Source organism: Notolepis coatsorum, assembly GCF_963971535.1.
Source record: "Notolepis coatsorum genome assembly, chromosome: 7".
Taxonomy (NCBI): domain Eukaryota; kingdom Metazoa; phylum Chordata; class Actinopteri; order Aulopiformes; family Paralepididae; genus Notolepis; species Notolepis coatsorum.
Window position 1 is genome coordinate 31,262,798 of NC_140171.1, and position 16,051 is coordinate 31,278,848.

At 43.1% G+C, this 16,051-nt stretch overlaps 1 protein-coding gene across 3 annotated transcripts in view; it reads right to left on the minus strand.

Moving 5' to 3' along the window:
- Positions 1-9,886: 9,886 nt before the first annotated feature.
- psip1a (PC4 and SFRS1 interacting protein 1a) overlaps positions 9,887-16,051 on the minus strand; it is a 37,905-nt gene continuing 31,740 nt past the window's right edge. For all 3 annotated transcript variants that reach the window (XM_084318080.1, XM_084318078.1, XM_084318079.1), the window contains 3 exons: positions 15,262-15,463; positions 12,856-12,982; positions 9,887-10,959 (listed from right to left, as the gene is read on the minus strand). In XM_084318080.1, coding sequence (XP_084174206.1) covers positions 10,929-10,959; positions 12,856-12,982; positions 15,262-15,463 — 360 coding nt within the window. In that variant the 3' untranslated portion in view covers positions 9,887-10,928. The remainder of the gene's footprint in view (positions 10,960-12,855; positions 12,983-15,261; positions 15,464-16,051) is intronic.

The following is a 16,051-nucleotide window of genomic DNA, read 5'->3' on the forward strand; positions in this document are numbered from 1 at the left end:
CAAAGACCACGACAGGAAACTGAGACAGTTCCTCACCAGATGCAGGGAGAGGAACATAAAACTGAATGCAGATAAGCTCAGATTGAGACAGCAAGAGGTACCGTACATCGGACACATACTGACAGCGGAGGGGCTGAAAGTCGACGCGGAGAAGGTTCGAGCAGTGAGAGACATGCCGAGGCCCACTGATGTGAAAGGCATACAGAGACTAGTCGGCATGGTGAATTACCTGGCTAAGTTCTATCAACACCTATCAGACGACTGTGAGACACTGAGACAGCTCACCCATAGAGACAGCATATGGGAGTGGACAGATGTGCAAGAGGAAGCATTCTGCAGGCTGAAGGACAAGATAGCCAAAGCGCCAGTACTCAAGTACTATGACCCCAAGCAGGAACTTACGCTGCAGTGTGACGCATCAGAAACGGGACTCGGAGCAGCACTGACCCAAGGTGGACAGCCGGTAGCGTTTGCGAGCAGAGCGCTGACTCAGACGGAAAAGGGTTACGCCCAAATTGAAAAGGAATGTCTGGCCATCGTCTTCGGCACAGAGAAATTCCATCAGTACACGTACGGCCGGAAAGTGACTGTACAGAGCGACCACAAGCCTCTGGAGAACATTGTCAGGAAGCCACTGCTGAGCGCACCCAAGCGACTGCAAAGGATGTTGCTGCGGCTTCAGTCATATGATATAGATGTGACTTACGTTCCCGGACGTGACATGTTGCTCGCGGATACATTGAGCAGAGCGTACCTGCCTGAGAGCTCAGGCGCGGGGTCAGTGGAAGCTGAGATAGAGACAGTCAATATGGTGGACTACATACCAATCTCAGAGGCAAGACTCAGCACAAGACGCTCTGTGACCCGAGACGATGACACCCTACAAAGGTTAAGTGATATCATAAGGAAGGGATGGCCGAAGAATAAGAAAGACACACCGATAAATATCAGACAATATCACTCCATGCAAGAGGAGCTGAGTGTTCAGGACGAAATCGTCTTCAGAGGAGAGAGAGTTGTGATTCCAGACACAATCCGAAGCGACATCACCCGCCGCATACACTCTACTCACCTGGGAGTAGAGGGGTGTCTAAGACGGGCGAGAGAATATGTCTACTGGCCAGGAATGACCGAGCAGATCAGGACAGCCATATCCAAGTGCGACATCTGCAGAACAATGGACACAAAGCAGCAGAAAGAGACACTGCACTCACACGAGGTGCCGAGCAGGCCATGGGCCAAGGTGGGGACAGACTTGTTTACCCATAACAACATTGATTACCTACTGACAGTTGACTACTATTCTAATTTTTGGGAAGTCGACCATTTACCGGACACAAAATCGAGTACGGTGATAAGAAAGCTGAAGGCTCACTTTGCTCGTCAGGGGATCGCAGATGTTGTGGTTTCGGACAATGGGCCACAATACTCGTCACACGAGTTCGAGAGGTTTAGTCAGCTGTGGGGATTTAAACACCAGACGTCATCCCCTGGCTACCCTCAAAGCAACGGGAAAGCAGAGTCGGCGGTCAAAACGGCGAAGAGACTCATGATGAAAGCCAAGGCGGCAGGGGAGGACCCATACCTGGCGATGTTGGATCACCGCAACACTCCATCTCAAGGGCTAGACACAAGCCCAGCTCAGAGACTGATGTGTAGGAGGACCAGAACCTTGCTACCAACGAGGGATAGTCTTCTGCAGCAGGAGGTGAAACGCACAACGGCAGAGCAGATGAGACGAGGACAAATGAGACAAGCAAAATACTACGACAGAACAGCGAGAGATTTGGACACGCTAAAAGTAGGAGAGCATGTCAGAATTCAACCCTTCGAACCGCACACAAGCTGGAGAAAGGCGACAGTGGTGCAGCCTGTTGACCACAGATCCTACAGAGTAGAGCTGGACACCGGAACTGTTCTTCGACGAAATCGACGACACCTGAGACGGGACAGGGGCACAGAGCCAGGTGGGCCGGACCTGACTGTATCTGTTGAGACCCACAGCACACCAGAGTCTACCGCCACTCTGGGCAGGGACATAGGGGACACACAGACTGTAACCACAAGATCGGGTCGAGCAATTGCTAGACCAGGATATCTCATGGACTATGCAAGCTGAGTGTGTGGGGCACAGTGTGTTCAAGAAGAAAAGAAAAAAAAAGAGAAAAAATAATGGTTTTGAAAGTAGATTTTTATGTCATTACCGTTTAGCTCCCTTTAGTTCAGTAAAAGAAAAGGGATGTTACAATAGGATCTGTTAGTTCAGTAAAAGAAAAGGGATGTTACAATAGGTTTGTATTAAACTAAGGTTTTGTTTCCGCACGGACGGAGTTGAGAGTGACACAGCTATGTGGAGAGCTGGATGAAGAATGTCAACGTGAGATTGTAATAAAGTGTAAGCAACTTTGGAGAATGCTTCAATCGTCAATTCTGTAGTTCATGGTACAGTATAAACCAAGGCAGAATTTAACAGAGCGCTGCTGACTGATTATTATGTTTCGCGTTTTTTAACAACCAACTACCAGATTCACTCGTCACTGTACATCGCGCCAGCGGGGCGACGCGGTGGTTTTTCCCCGGCTTCCGTGCGCCGCCCGCGGCTTGATCCAGCTTCAGCAGCAGCAGCGGCGGTGCTCTGTTGTAGGAAGCCCTTCAATGACAGCGATCTCATATTTTGCGAATGCATAAACTATATCTTAAATTATGGCTATGTGTCTAATATGGCTGTCGCTTATCAATGACTTCGCGACAGCCATATTAGACACATCGCCATAATTTAAGATATAGTTTATGCATTCGCAAATATGAGAGCTCTGTCATTGAAGTGGGTGGTGGCAGCATTACTAACAGTAGCGATTTTTATTGTTTTGTCATGACCAAACATAATCCCAACATAGATAGGAGGTGTACTGTATGTCAAATGTCGGTCATGTGGTGGAAGAGTTTAGTACAGTCACACAACAGAACACCAGTGTTTCTAGTAGATATGTTTATTAATATAAATAAACACCTCTGTCTGAACTGGTTCGAGCAGCGCGTTGGTTCGACCAGCGCTTCTGCCGCGTCTCTCAGCGGAAAAGGGCGTGTGCTAGGGCGGTCACGTGGCCGTGTGGCCAATCAGAGAAACGCTGAACGAAAAGCTGAACACAAGTTGGTTGCCTTTAATATTCACGCGGATGGGACACATTTGATTGATTGATTGAAAACTTTATTAACAGATTGCAGAATGGGTACAATACAGTACAGCTCAATACACACAATTGTTAATTGTTAATCACAACGTGATGCAAGGCTTCGTCCACATTGCAGCCGGCTTGTGGGAGGCATGGCCTAATTGTTCGAGACAGGGGAGGGTAGAATTGGACAATACAAAATTGGGGAAGGGAGAAAAATAAAAAAATGGGGAGAAAAAGTAGATACAAAAAAAATATCTCCTTTCCCCCCCAACTCTCCATTCACTTCCATGTTTCACTCTCCATTCACTTCCATGTGTTTCACTCTCCATTCACTTCCATGCGTTTTGCAAACCCAAGTAAAAAATTACTTCTGACCAAAATGTGAAGAAGGTTGAAATGTAACCTGAAAGGATAAAAGAATTTGTGGTACAAGAGCTTTTAGTTCTGTTTACATTATATTTGGTGGCATCGTAAACCACCACGTTTTACCACTGATCCTATTTCATAAATGTAATGTGAATATAACCCATTTAGTGAAATAGGCTTTTTTAAAAGAGAGACATCATTGTTAGACTGCAAAGGAGTTTTCCAGGATTTGACTGTTTCCAGACACAGGGGGAAAAGAGCTAAGTGCGGTTTCCTTGAGGCTCTGCAGATCAGCGGGTGAATCAGCTGGTCTCTATTTGTATCTTGTTAAAATACAGTTATACATAATTGACTGTGGGCTGGTTGTTCCTTGTCTTAAGCAGAGTAACCATGAATAAAAGCAGCCTTTAGTTGAGTAGAAAACGTGTGAGACTCTGTATGAATCAGATCAGATCTCCATTCAAAGATATGTTTCTGATGACACTCTCTTGCTCTTGGTCTGTAGACTGGCCCACAAGGACGACTGCCTGGACACCAAACTCTATCCACTTCTCATCCACAAGCACAGGATCGCCACCCGCAAGTGCACCGCATGCCAGTGATGCCACATCAATTTATTGATGACCCTATTGATCACTAATGTAGGAGCTGAGTTTATTGATCACTAATCCAGGAGTTTACTTTATTGATCACTAATCTAGGAGCTGACTTTATTAATCACTAACCCAGGGGCTGACTTTATTGATCACTAATTCAGGAGTTGAATTCATTTTTTTAAATCCACTTTTTCTCTTTATTTTTCAAAAAATTTCTCCCATCCCAATAATTTTTTTCGCCTCGCCAATTCTCCCTTCAATTCTCCCCTCCCCTGTCTCAAACGTTGCTATTGCCTCCCACTGGTCGGCTGCAATGTGGACGAAGCCTTGCATCACATGTCCCCTCCGGTACACGAGGAGGCAGCTGTCGCATCTTTTCACCTGAACAGCGCGATCTCTCAGTGGCGAGGAGTAACGCGTGGGAGGCTCACGCTGCCCCCGATACTTGCTGTACAGGCGCACCAACCGACCTGTAGGGGTCGCTGTCCACAACGTCCAATCCCCATCCACCGGCTTTCCCACCTCTAACACGTTAGTATGAACGACCGTAGCAACGCAGAGAGCTGGACTCGATACCAGCATCTCCTGCGTTAGTGGCGAGTGCCTTGCCCACTGCGCCACTCAGCCGCCCTCAGTGGTGCGTTATTGAAATCATCTGGGGTGACACGCACCACGTGCACGCGCGCTCCTGGCGCGTGCGCGCGCTCCCGCGAATGCGCATTTAATGTCCCCTCGCTTGGGCACAGACTAAAGACAGTGCCTAATTGCCTCTACGAATGGAATGTAACACGTCTTCACAACAAGGTTAGGTGTGAATGTGTCTGAGAACGTATTTAACACACCTGACGACCGGAGCTATTGATATGCAAATAGCGAGTGAGGTTACACACCGTGCTACCCCGTCCCATGAACAACGCATGCCTGGCCGCCCTATAGGAGTTGAATTCATTGATCACTAACCCATGAGCTGAGTTTATTGATCACTAATCCAGGAGTTGATTTTATTGATCACTAATCCAGGAGTTGACCACATTGATCACTAACCCAGGAGTTTACTTTATTGATCACTAATCCAGGAGCTGACCACATTGATCACTAATCCAGGAGCTGAGCACATTTAATCACTAATCCAGGAGTTGACCATATTGATCACTAATCCAGGGGTTGACCATATTGATCACTAATCCAGGAGCTGACCATATTGATCGCTAATCCAGGAGTTGACCATATTGATCACTAATCCAGGAGTTGATCATATTGGTCACTAATCCTGGAGCTGACCATATTGATCACTAATCCAGGAGTTGATCATATTGGTCACTAATCCTGGAGCTGACCATATTGATAACGAGAAAAACTTTTTTTTGTTAGGGATGTTCGATATTGGCTTTTTTACCGATATCCGATATACCGATATTGTCCAACTCTTAATTTCCAATACCGATATCAACCGATACCGATATATGCAGGGTTTCCCCCCCAAAAGAACGGAATAATTTCAGGTAATTAACATTACATATCTCTTGTCGTGGAATTAACACAACATTAAAGTGGAAATGAAGCAGTGCGATAAATACATATTCATAGCATCACATTAGTATTTAGATAAGCCACAGAAGAAGTCACGTTATAAAAATAAGCAGTTTCTAAGAAAAAACGATTTGTTGTGTACATTTCTGAAGCATTTAGCATTATGGGCGCGGCCATTTTGTTGCTGACGTCATGCTGGGGGTTGGGTGTATACACTCTGGTTAGCTGCCTATATTGAATGGGTCAGTCAGCAAATAAAATGTTGCCTACAAAACAACGGGACCGCGGTGGTTCTGTTTGTATTGCTCCTGGCTGTTCAAACAAATTTTACCATGTGAGAGAGAGGAAAGTTGGTTAATTTCCACAAACTACCAGTGAAAAAAACAGTGTTGTTTACATGTTGGCTCGGGCTGGCTGCACTCAGGCGGCGCGACCAGCCTGTTGGACAGGGAAGGAGGATCTGCAGCGAACACTTCATTGCCTCGGATTATGTTGTTGGGGTGGGATGTTTGTCCAGAAGACCACTAATCAGCTGAAGCCGGACGCGGTTCCCTCGGTCTTCGACAGACAGACCGGCGTTAGCTCTCGGGAGCGATCGCTAGCTAGTTGGCACCAGCCGGGGCCCGGCGTTAGCTCTCGCTAGCTAGCGTTAGCAACCGGAGCGTCGCGGAGCATTCAGCCTGCTGGCTACCTAGACCCACTTCAACCAGCGTCGCGGAGCATTCAGCCTGCTGGCTACCTAGACCCACTTCAACCAGCGTCGCGGAGCATTCAGCCTGCTGGCTACACAAGCTGGCTACACAAGCTGTGTAGCCAGCAGGCTGAATGCTCCGCGACGCTCCGGTTGCTAACGCTAGCTAGCGAGAGCTAACGCCGGGCCCCGGCTGGTGCCAACTAGCTAGCGATCGCTCCCGAGAGCTAACGCCGGTCTGTCTGTCGAAGACCGAGGGAACCGCGTCCGGCTTCAGCTGATTAGTGGTCTTCTGGACAAACATCCCACCCCAACAACATAATCCGAGGCAATGAAGTGTTCGCTGCAGATCCTCCTTCCCTGTCCAACAGGCTGGTCGCGCCGCCTGAGTGCAGCCAGCCCGAGCCAACATGTAAACAACACTGTTTTTTTCACTGGTAGTTTGTGGAAATTAACCAACTTTCCTCTCTCTCACATGGTAAAATTAGTTTGAACAGCCAGGAGCAATACAAACAGAACCACCGCGGTCCCGTTTTGTAGGCAACATTTTATTTGCTGACTGACCCATTCAATATAGGCAGCTAACCAGAGTGTATACACCCAACCCCCAGCATGACGTCAGCAACAAAATGGCGGCGCCCATGTTGAAAACAGGGATATTATATTATATTTTTCAGACAAATAAGATAGATTTCACATTTGATTATAGAACCCTGTCTTACACAAGGTACACAACAAACAAACTAGGATCACATTGCTCACTGCTTCATCTCCACTTTAAGCATACTTTTGACAAAAAATAAAATAATAATTTGTTCTTACTTGCTTGCCTGGGTAAATAAAGGTTAAATAAATAAAATGTATTTTTAATTCTTTGAAAACCGATACCGATCATTTCCGATATTACATTTGAATGCCAATATCGGCCAATAATATCGGTAGGCCAATAATATCGGTAGGCCGATAATATCGGACATCTCTAGTTTTTGTGTCTCAGAAATCAGTGTTCAGAAATCTCCTGTTACAATTGTTTAGCAATACCAGTGCAGGTGGTCAATGACAGTATTGCTCTCAAAGTTGCTCATAAGCGTCTCCATATACAGTACGTCCATGGCTGAGTAATAGTTCTGTTTGAAAGGACTTCTATGTGATTTTTGAGAGCAATGATGTTGACAAGGGTTGAAAGTCACCAGACATAGGTAATTTACCCTAGTTTATTTAGCTAATGTTACTGTATTACTACTATAAGCTATTACAATTTGGGAGTTAACTAGCGCACCCAACTGAATGAAGTGCAGAGCTTGTAGTGTTAGCGAATGGTAATTGTTTCAGGGGTTTTCAGAGTTGAGTTAGGCTGAGTTCCGTATGCCTAGCAACCTCGAGAGTATTTTCCACCCCTTTTCAACATCAACAGCAGTATGAATGGCGTTTAGTATGGTAAGCTGATACACACACCGTATAGGCTACACCTACAAACACTAAATGTGTGGAAGACCGGGGGAAACCTCCGGTAATGGTTTTAAAAGTCAGACGATCAGACGGAATCAGTGCTACACACTGGGGGATCATGTTTTTACATTCTGAAATGTTCTGTCACTTGTAGCTCAGTTGTAGGTGCATGTATTTTTGTTTCAAAGGCAAATTATATTTTTCTACATTTGTTTTCACTGTAATAATGGCATTTTGTTCTGAAGTTCACCTTTGTCGTTTTGTTCTTCAAACTACATAAGTTATGAAATAAACAGCAAAGTACTCTGTTGTGTGACGTTTTTGGTAAAAGTGACCCTGAATAACTGTAGTTCATCTGTAACTGTAAATCATTAATGGAAAAAATATCCTGATGTGATGATTTTAAATAGGTTGGTAAAAGAGTATGTGTAATAGTTCCAGATGCCATGGATACATTTTGGATATGTATATACAGTATTTCCCCCTGGGGACTATTCAGGACTATTAATTTCCTGCCATATGACACCTGTCCTTTTGCCCACCAATATGTCTGTGATCGAAGGCTATCAGAATTATGTTACCGATTATAATAATTACACCAGTTCAGCAGTCAATGGCGCTTCAATGGTGAACTACCCTATAGAGATGGGTCTTTACTATGCAAACTTATTACCACAAAATTCCACAAACAAATGAACCAAACCAACCTAGGAACAATTGCTTTATTAACGGATGCTGAAACAGGTTTTCGGACAGGCACAGAAATACTCTTATTTACATCTATGTTCGCAAAAAATTAAAAAGTATCCACTTAAAAACAAACTTGAACAAGGTTGAAGAAAGCATTTTCTTGGCAAAATAAAACGTTGGCAAACTATGAGTAGTGTAGTGCTAGTCTGAATATTACAGTTTGAGTGAGCCTTAGTCCGCTTGTACAGACAGGAGCTCGACCGCATTGACTTTGCATTGGTTTGTGGCTAACTAGCCGGAGCTAATGTGGATCAGCATGGATTGTGCTGAGAAAGGACTCCTACCGATCAACATCATGATTAGTGACTAAGAAATAGGGCTAGGGTTCCAAAAACCAGAACTGTCTCTTTAAAACTTGTATAGTTTGTAACGTACAGAGACAGAGAGATATCTGCATGAGCATTTCCTCCACAAAGGTTACCTGGTTATTTTGGCATAGAGACTACAAGCATAGAGGTATTGATTTGATTGCCAAATGATCTGTCAGTACTCTGTGTGCATGGTGTACTTTCATTACCTGTGGAGAACAAGTGATTCCTGAAGAATTGCCGAAATCACTTGTTTATAACAGTATGGGTTTGAACAACTGTGAATATGATTTTTTTGATAACGAAGCTGTTCAAATGTAAATGAGCTTGAGGACTGCCTGTCCTGTATTCAGTGCTTTGTAATTGTTTGTAGTAATGGCATTTTCTAGAAAGTCAAGAAAATAAAAACACAATAGACAAAAAAAAATATATATATGAGTAGTGTTTACTTTCTGTGCAAATGAAAGTAAAGTTATGTACTGTACAGCTACTGAGTAAAACTGGACAGAAACTATGCATGTACCCAACTATTACACGTAATAACGTCGGCACTCCTAACTACTACAGGTTTGAGTCTACTCAACAGAACATTGCCGGGTTTGGATTCAACAAATTCTTGGAATGTCAGAAACTCTATACACAAATAGGTAAAGTAGTTATATCATCGAATACAATCGACTCCAAATCAGGCCCGTCTGGGTCCAAGTGGTTCTGTGACTGATCTGATGTAGCGCAGTGCAATTAAATCAATAGCCTATTCCCATTGATTGATTGATTGATTTGGGGGACCCTGATGGAAACAAGACAAACGTCTTTCTCAGGTCTGCATCCCCTTAACAATTGTATGTATTGAGCCGTACTGTATTGTACCCATTCTGCAATCTGTTAAATAAAGTTTTCATTCATTCATTCATTCATTGATTGAAAATGTTATTAACAGATTGCAGAATGGGTACAATACAGTACGGCTCAATACACACAATTGTTAAGGGGATGCAGACCAGAGAAAGACTTTCGTCTTGTTTACATCAGGGTCCCCCATTTTCAATTCATCATTCATCAACTATGCAAACCCAGCGACTGTGTTCCTGCAGGCATGCGACAGGAACTGCTTCATGACTCCATATGACAAATATGAAAGCTGAATGTACTGCATTGTCTCAGAGGGGTGTTATTCTGAGGAGTGGGCAACCATTACTTAAAAGATCTGGTACAGTGATGTTCATTCGGTCAGAAAAAGCGAGTCAATGTCCGGACTCATTTTCTTTCAGCTTCAGATGTTTAATTTGATTTGTTATAACTGTTTTAGTGCTCCCTCTCTGAACAAGGTAAACTCTCGGTATGTTGAGGGGGTGTGGCGTACACTAAAATGTACTAAATGTTGTGTGTGAAAAGTAAAGACAATAAGCTGTCTTCTTTATTCATAACATTGCTTATTTTGCTTTGCATAGCAATGGAAAAGCAGTGACTGTCACATCGTTTTGTATGTGTAAATTCGGTGGCTCTCTAATAAAAGGCAGTGTGTATGGGTCTGGAACCAGCGATTGACCATATTCACACGGTGGCCATTTTGTTCATCCTTTCCACCCCGGACATAAGAGCAAAATGGCCACCATGTGAATATGGTCAATGTTGCCCCATTTCTAAATACAAATTTGTATTCACTTCCATCTCTGTGAAAAGGGCAGTTAGAGTGCAAACGGGGAATGGTGGCAGCAGCAGTGGACTGAGGTCGTCATCATCGGGCCTGTTCCCGACATCAAGATAGAATGCTGAACTTTGACACTAAACAATTTGTTTTATTTCCCCATTTCAGGACATTTGACTGGATTAATGATTTCGAGGATGTTTTTTTTAGACTCTTTTTCTTTTTTTAGAGATTAATTATTTCACAGGAAACAAAGCATCTATACCACAGATTATAAACTACGTGTATATGCTTTCACGAGCCCCAGGTTGAGAACCAGTGCTCTAGGGGTTGGACGTGAGGTTGGTCAGCCCAGTCTGGACGAGGTCATGGAAACACAGCAGCAAGTCTCTTCTCTTCAGGAATGCAGTAGATTCAAGTGGACTCTTCCTGAGCTTTTGGAGCGCTGCAGATGACAAGAGAAGGAAAAGAGACGTTCACACGTTTAAAAGGAGCAATAGGCGGCCGTTGATTTTGGGCAGACCTTGGAAATATTTTCTTTTTTTCATCTTTGACGGTGAATAACACCATGCTAACATTGACCAAAAGTGAAAGATTGCCACTGAGCTCATTCAGCACCTTCTTGAGATCAAGTGTACTCAGTATCTAAACAAATGAACAAAAGGACAGATGATTTACAGGGGTTTCTGTAGATACAGTACTGAATTTTGCCATCTGGACGTAATTTGAAATATGATTATAGAATATAGAATCATGTCTATAAATGACCTTATTATGGCCAAGTCATACATCTATGGATCGGCCCGAATCTCCTCTTTCCAATGGCAGAGTTAAATCAGAATTCTGGACCACCAGGCGCCCGGTATAGGGCAGCAAAGACCATGAATGAAATCTACTGTAAGTACAGTATGTTCTTTTTCCTAGACGTTCACAGAAAGGTAAAGAAACAATATACCTTTTATGGCAATAAAATGTTGAGGTTTGTTCGACCCGTGAGATATAATCATGATTTTCACAAAAAAAAGAAAAAAATAATCACGTCAAACGGCTGCAGCTTTGACTGCAGCTCATGTGAGCTGGGTAGTGTAGTTTTATGAAATTTCAATGTCCATCAAAAGCCCTGGGTCTCCTCTTTCTTAGGATTGATTGATTGAAAACTTTATTAACAGATTGCAGAATGGGTACAGTACAGTACAGCTCAATACATACAATTGTTAAGGGGATGCAGACCAGAGAAAGACTTTCGTCTTGTTTACATCAGGGTCCCCCATTTTCAATTCATCATAACATATATGACATACACGACATACAGATAGACAGTACTGCTACATCTATACATTTATGACATACCAGATTTGCAAATACAGTACCGTTTGTGATACAAAAAGAGTGCAGAAAAGAGAGTATATACATTTGACGTAGAAACTGTGCATTAGAGGAGGTTGGGTAGGTGGGGTGGGGTTGGGTGGGTGGGGGGGGACTGTACATTGGAGTAGAACGATTTCATGACGGCATCATTTCCTCACGTCTAAATCATCCAGGATTCCGATGCAATGCACAGAGATTTCTATAAGCTCATATTTAGCTAATAACACTTAAATAATAATAATAATTGGTAAACAAATGTAGTGTTGAAAATATACACTTTGACTCCTGATTTTATAGGGTTAGGGTCTTTACTCTTGGCTACATTTGAAAAAGAAACACAACATCACTTAATACGGACTGTATTGATCCATTTGTGACGTGAAATAAACCTGACACCTAGGTAGCTAGCAGGCAGCTATGCGTTAGCGGCAGGCCTTTGTGTACACGTGCAATTGTTACAGTATGTGCATAACAAGCACACGTGTCACTACAGGGTTTGCTAGACAGCTTGCTCGTTCGAATCATTTGACTTGGTTGTTTGTTTAATTGGATGTCTTTGTTTTAGTAAATGGTAAATAGACTGCATTTATATAGCGCTTTTATCCAAAGCGCTTTACACATTATGCCTCACATTCACCCATTCACTAACATATTCACACACAGACGGCGGCGGTGACCATGCAAGGTGGCAACCTGCTCATCGGGAGCAGTTAGGGGTTAAGTGTCTTGCTCAAGGACACTTTGACATGCTGCCGGGGAGAGCCAGAATGGAACCGGGGACCTATGGATTAGCAGATGACCGCTCTACCTCCTGAGACACTGTTGCCCCATTAGCTCCTGCCCCTTACCGGAACAGATTATTTTCATTTCAGTGTCAAACGTCTTATTTCTTTGAGTACTATCGATTATTGAGATAAAAAAATTCCACACACCCTGTAGTACGCTTTGTATGCACAATATGTTAGTGTCTTACCCGCTATTATCTCCTGAAGACACCTCCTCCTCCTCCTCCTCTTCCTCCTCCTCCTCAGGAAGCTTCTCTTTCTCCTCGTCTTGTTTCTTCTCCTCAAGGTTCAAATCACCATTTGTCATCTTGGTATCTTTGGGTGGGGCACACACACACATACATATACACACACACATCTATAAGTGATCATTTGATAGGCTCACAACCAAAATATATATTAATGAATGCATTACATTATTAACGTCGCCAAGATCATGTGCATCACATTTTATTAAAATTCCCTATTGGTGGATTTGAAAGTAATTTAAAGCCATGTGCAATGGACCCTTTTACTGTTTGTAAATGTGGGGGGCGCAAACGTGCATTTGAGTAAACAATTACTCAACAAACAAAAGATATCTCATAAAAATTCTTTTGTAGGCATACATTTCACTGTATATTTTAAGAAACAAACTACAAAACGACTTGAGTGCTCGTTAAGGAATGGAGCATGTAATCCATATGTTGACTTCTCATCCCTATTGTTAATGTTAATTCCCAATGATGTTTGGCTTCTGAATTCTCCAGGGGACAGTCTGGATAAAACCATGTGACGTCTGAAGCCCTGTCTGTGTGTTGAATTACCAGTTTGCATAGTCAAATACTTTCATCCAGAATTGTCCAGAATGAGTGCGTTTCAGTGACACTGCAGGTGCCTTACGCCTAAAAATGCTTTGCAGTCATACATCCTTGTACTAGAAAAGCACTAGTACCAGAGAAGCGCTACTACTGACATGCAGTCATTCGTTCACTCACTGAGTGAGGTGTGACAGACACAGAGGAATGTCTCATCCAAACAAGTGACTGGATGATGAAGAAAGAGGGCGGGGCTTGAGATAGGTTAATTGGGATAACTTGTATTTCTGCTATGTATACCAATCGCAGGGCCACCAAGTAGTTGAGATGAGCAGCGGCTTAGTGTATCGTGTTTGTAGGGTATGTATTTATATATGGCTTAACTGATTATGATGGATTACATTTATAGCATTACCGCTTCATCAATCCATTGGACACACATACTTTAATATCAAAGAGGACTCATGTTACAGGATCTATTTGTCATCCTTTCATATTTCTCTTTTCTATAAATGTTACGCAACCGTATTGTTTAGGGGTTTCTGTGTGAATGAGAGCTGAAATCAGAATGATAGAAAATGGTCCCTGGCAATTTGTCCACATCAGAACCAAGGAGTATTTCCATACTGACAGCAGCAGAGCCGTTTACAATCACACTGACAGATCCACCTGCATTAGATGCATTGCTTTCGAACAGAAGTTAATTTGTTTCAAATAAGACAATCCGCTTACAGTTGTACTTCTACTGTTGCACGCAAATGCAGAGCTAAGATTTTCTGTCTTCCCTTTTGTTTGACTTGTGTCTTTGTTCTGAGGTGAGGTCCCAAGCATAACCATAGCGTTATGCTTGCACATTGTTTCTACCCCTACTCTGAATTATGCTACGCTTCTTATCCAGGTGCAAATAAATTATGAAATTAAATAGAGATCAATGCAAAATTCCATCAGGCCTAATGAAAGAAGACGATTTTACAGACCAAGTCCTTGGATACATTAGGGTCCGGGATGAGCATTTGAAGGCATATCAACATTCAAATATTAAATGCAGTTGAGGTTTCTTCTGTGATCCTCGTCTAAACTAAACAAATTATCATAACTGCGGCTGTTTTCCATTTAACCATCAGCTATGATCGATATAGTCTGAATATTGTCCTCCCAATTAATTTGCACATTGGAAATATTAAAGACACAGATCTGATCTTGCGTGTACTTTTATACTCTGAAAGCATCTGACTAAGTGGGCAGTCTGACACATTTTCTCTGATAAATGTAACAGGATACATGATTGGTTATAGACTGACTATTTTATAGACTGACTATTTTCCTTAAAAAAAATCTATTTATTTTGAATCAAGGGACTGAGCGAGACGTGAGCAATACAGATTACTGAATGATGAGTGCCTGATTCCACTGAATGATGAGTGCCTGATTCCACTGAATGATGAGTGCCTGATTCCACTGAATGATGAGTGCCTGATTCCACTGAATGATGAGTGCCTGATTCCACCCAAGGATTCAAAAACAAATCAACTCTTTCAATCTATTCACTTTTTTTTCTCTCTCTCTCTCTCTCTCTCTCTCTCTCTCTCTCTCTCTCTCTCTCTCTCTTCAATGAAATCAAAGCGGACGTTTAACCATAACTCTTGCGTTCCGACTCTCGATTGAACCGTACTCCGGTGTCAAAATCAACACACAGGAACATTCTCATTGACTGCTCGATTTTCACGTGCATTTGGGACCACTTCCCAGCCAGTAAGAAGTAGGTAAGTGCCAGATGAACGTGTGTGAAGCACCAACCTGAGCCGTGCTCCCTGGCCTGCTCCGCTCTCTTCAGGGCGCCCTTCTTGGCCTCCTCGTGCTGCCGCTGCTCCGCCAGAGACTTGTTCAGCACCTGGCTGAGCACAGAGTCCCCCTCCCCCACCAGGAACATGCTCTTGAACTTGTTGTACAGCATGGTAGCCTTGTCCATGATGTCCTGGCTGGCCTTGAACCTGCGGATCTGTGACAAGAGGAGGCATGGCGGCGTATATATATATAACCGTCAACAATCCACATATTCACCAGGACTCACGTGTGAGCGCGTGCACACACACACACACACACACACATTCAGTCGAGAACACAGGGGTGTAGCGATCAACAGGACACTAATTGTAAGCGTAGCACAGTCACATCCTCTTTGTCTCTTCGGATGAATGCATCACAATGAAGCCTCTTTTCTTTAGTTTTTTCAATCTCAAACAGATGTGCCTTGTGTTTTGGACAATGGCCCGTTTTCCACTGTTTGAATGATAGTGTGTTTTCTTTAAAGGGGCAGTTCAACCAAAAAAGATCTATTACCATATCCAGATTGTTTCGATCATAATAATGAATGGTGGGTGTACTTCGACAGAAAATTGTTCCTACTAAGAATGGCATTTTGAGCATTTACGACGTGTACCAAGACAGTTAATTTATGTCCTTCACACAATTGTCCCTAAAGTTTAATTGACCAAAAACATTTGCATACGTGATTTCGTTAAGAATAAATTTGCTCAGTTCCCCCATATGCCTCCAAAAACTGAGATTGACCATATCTTAGAGGTGA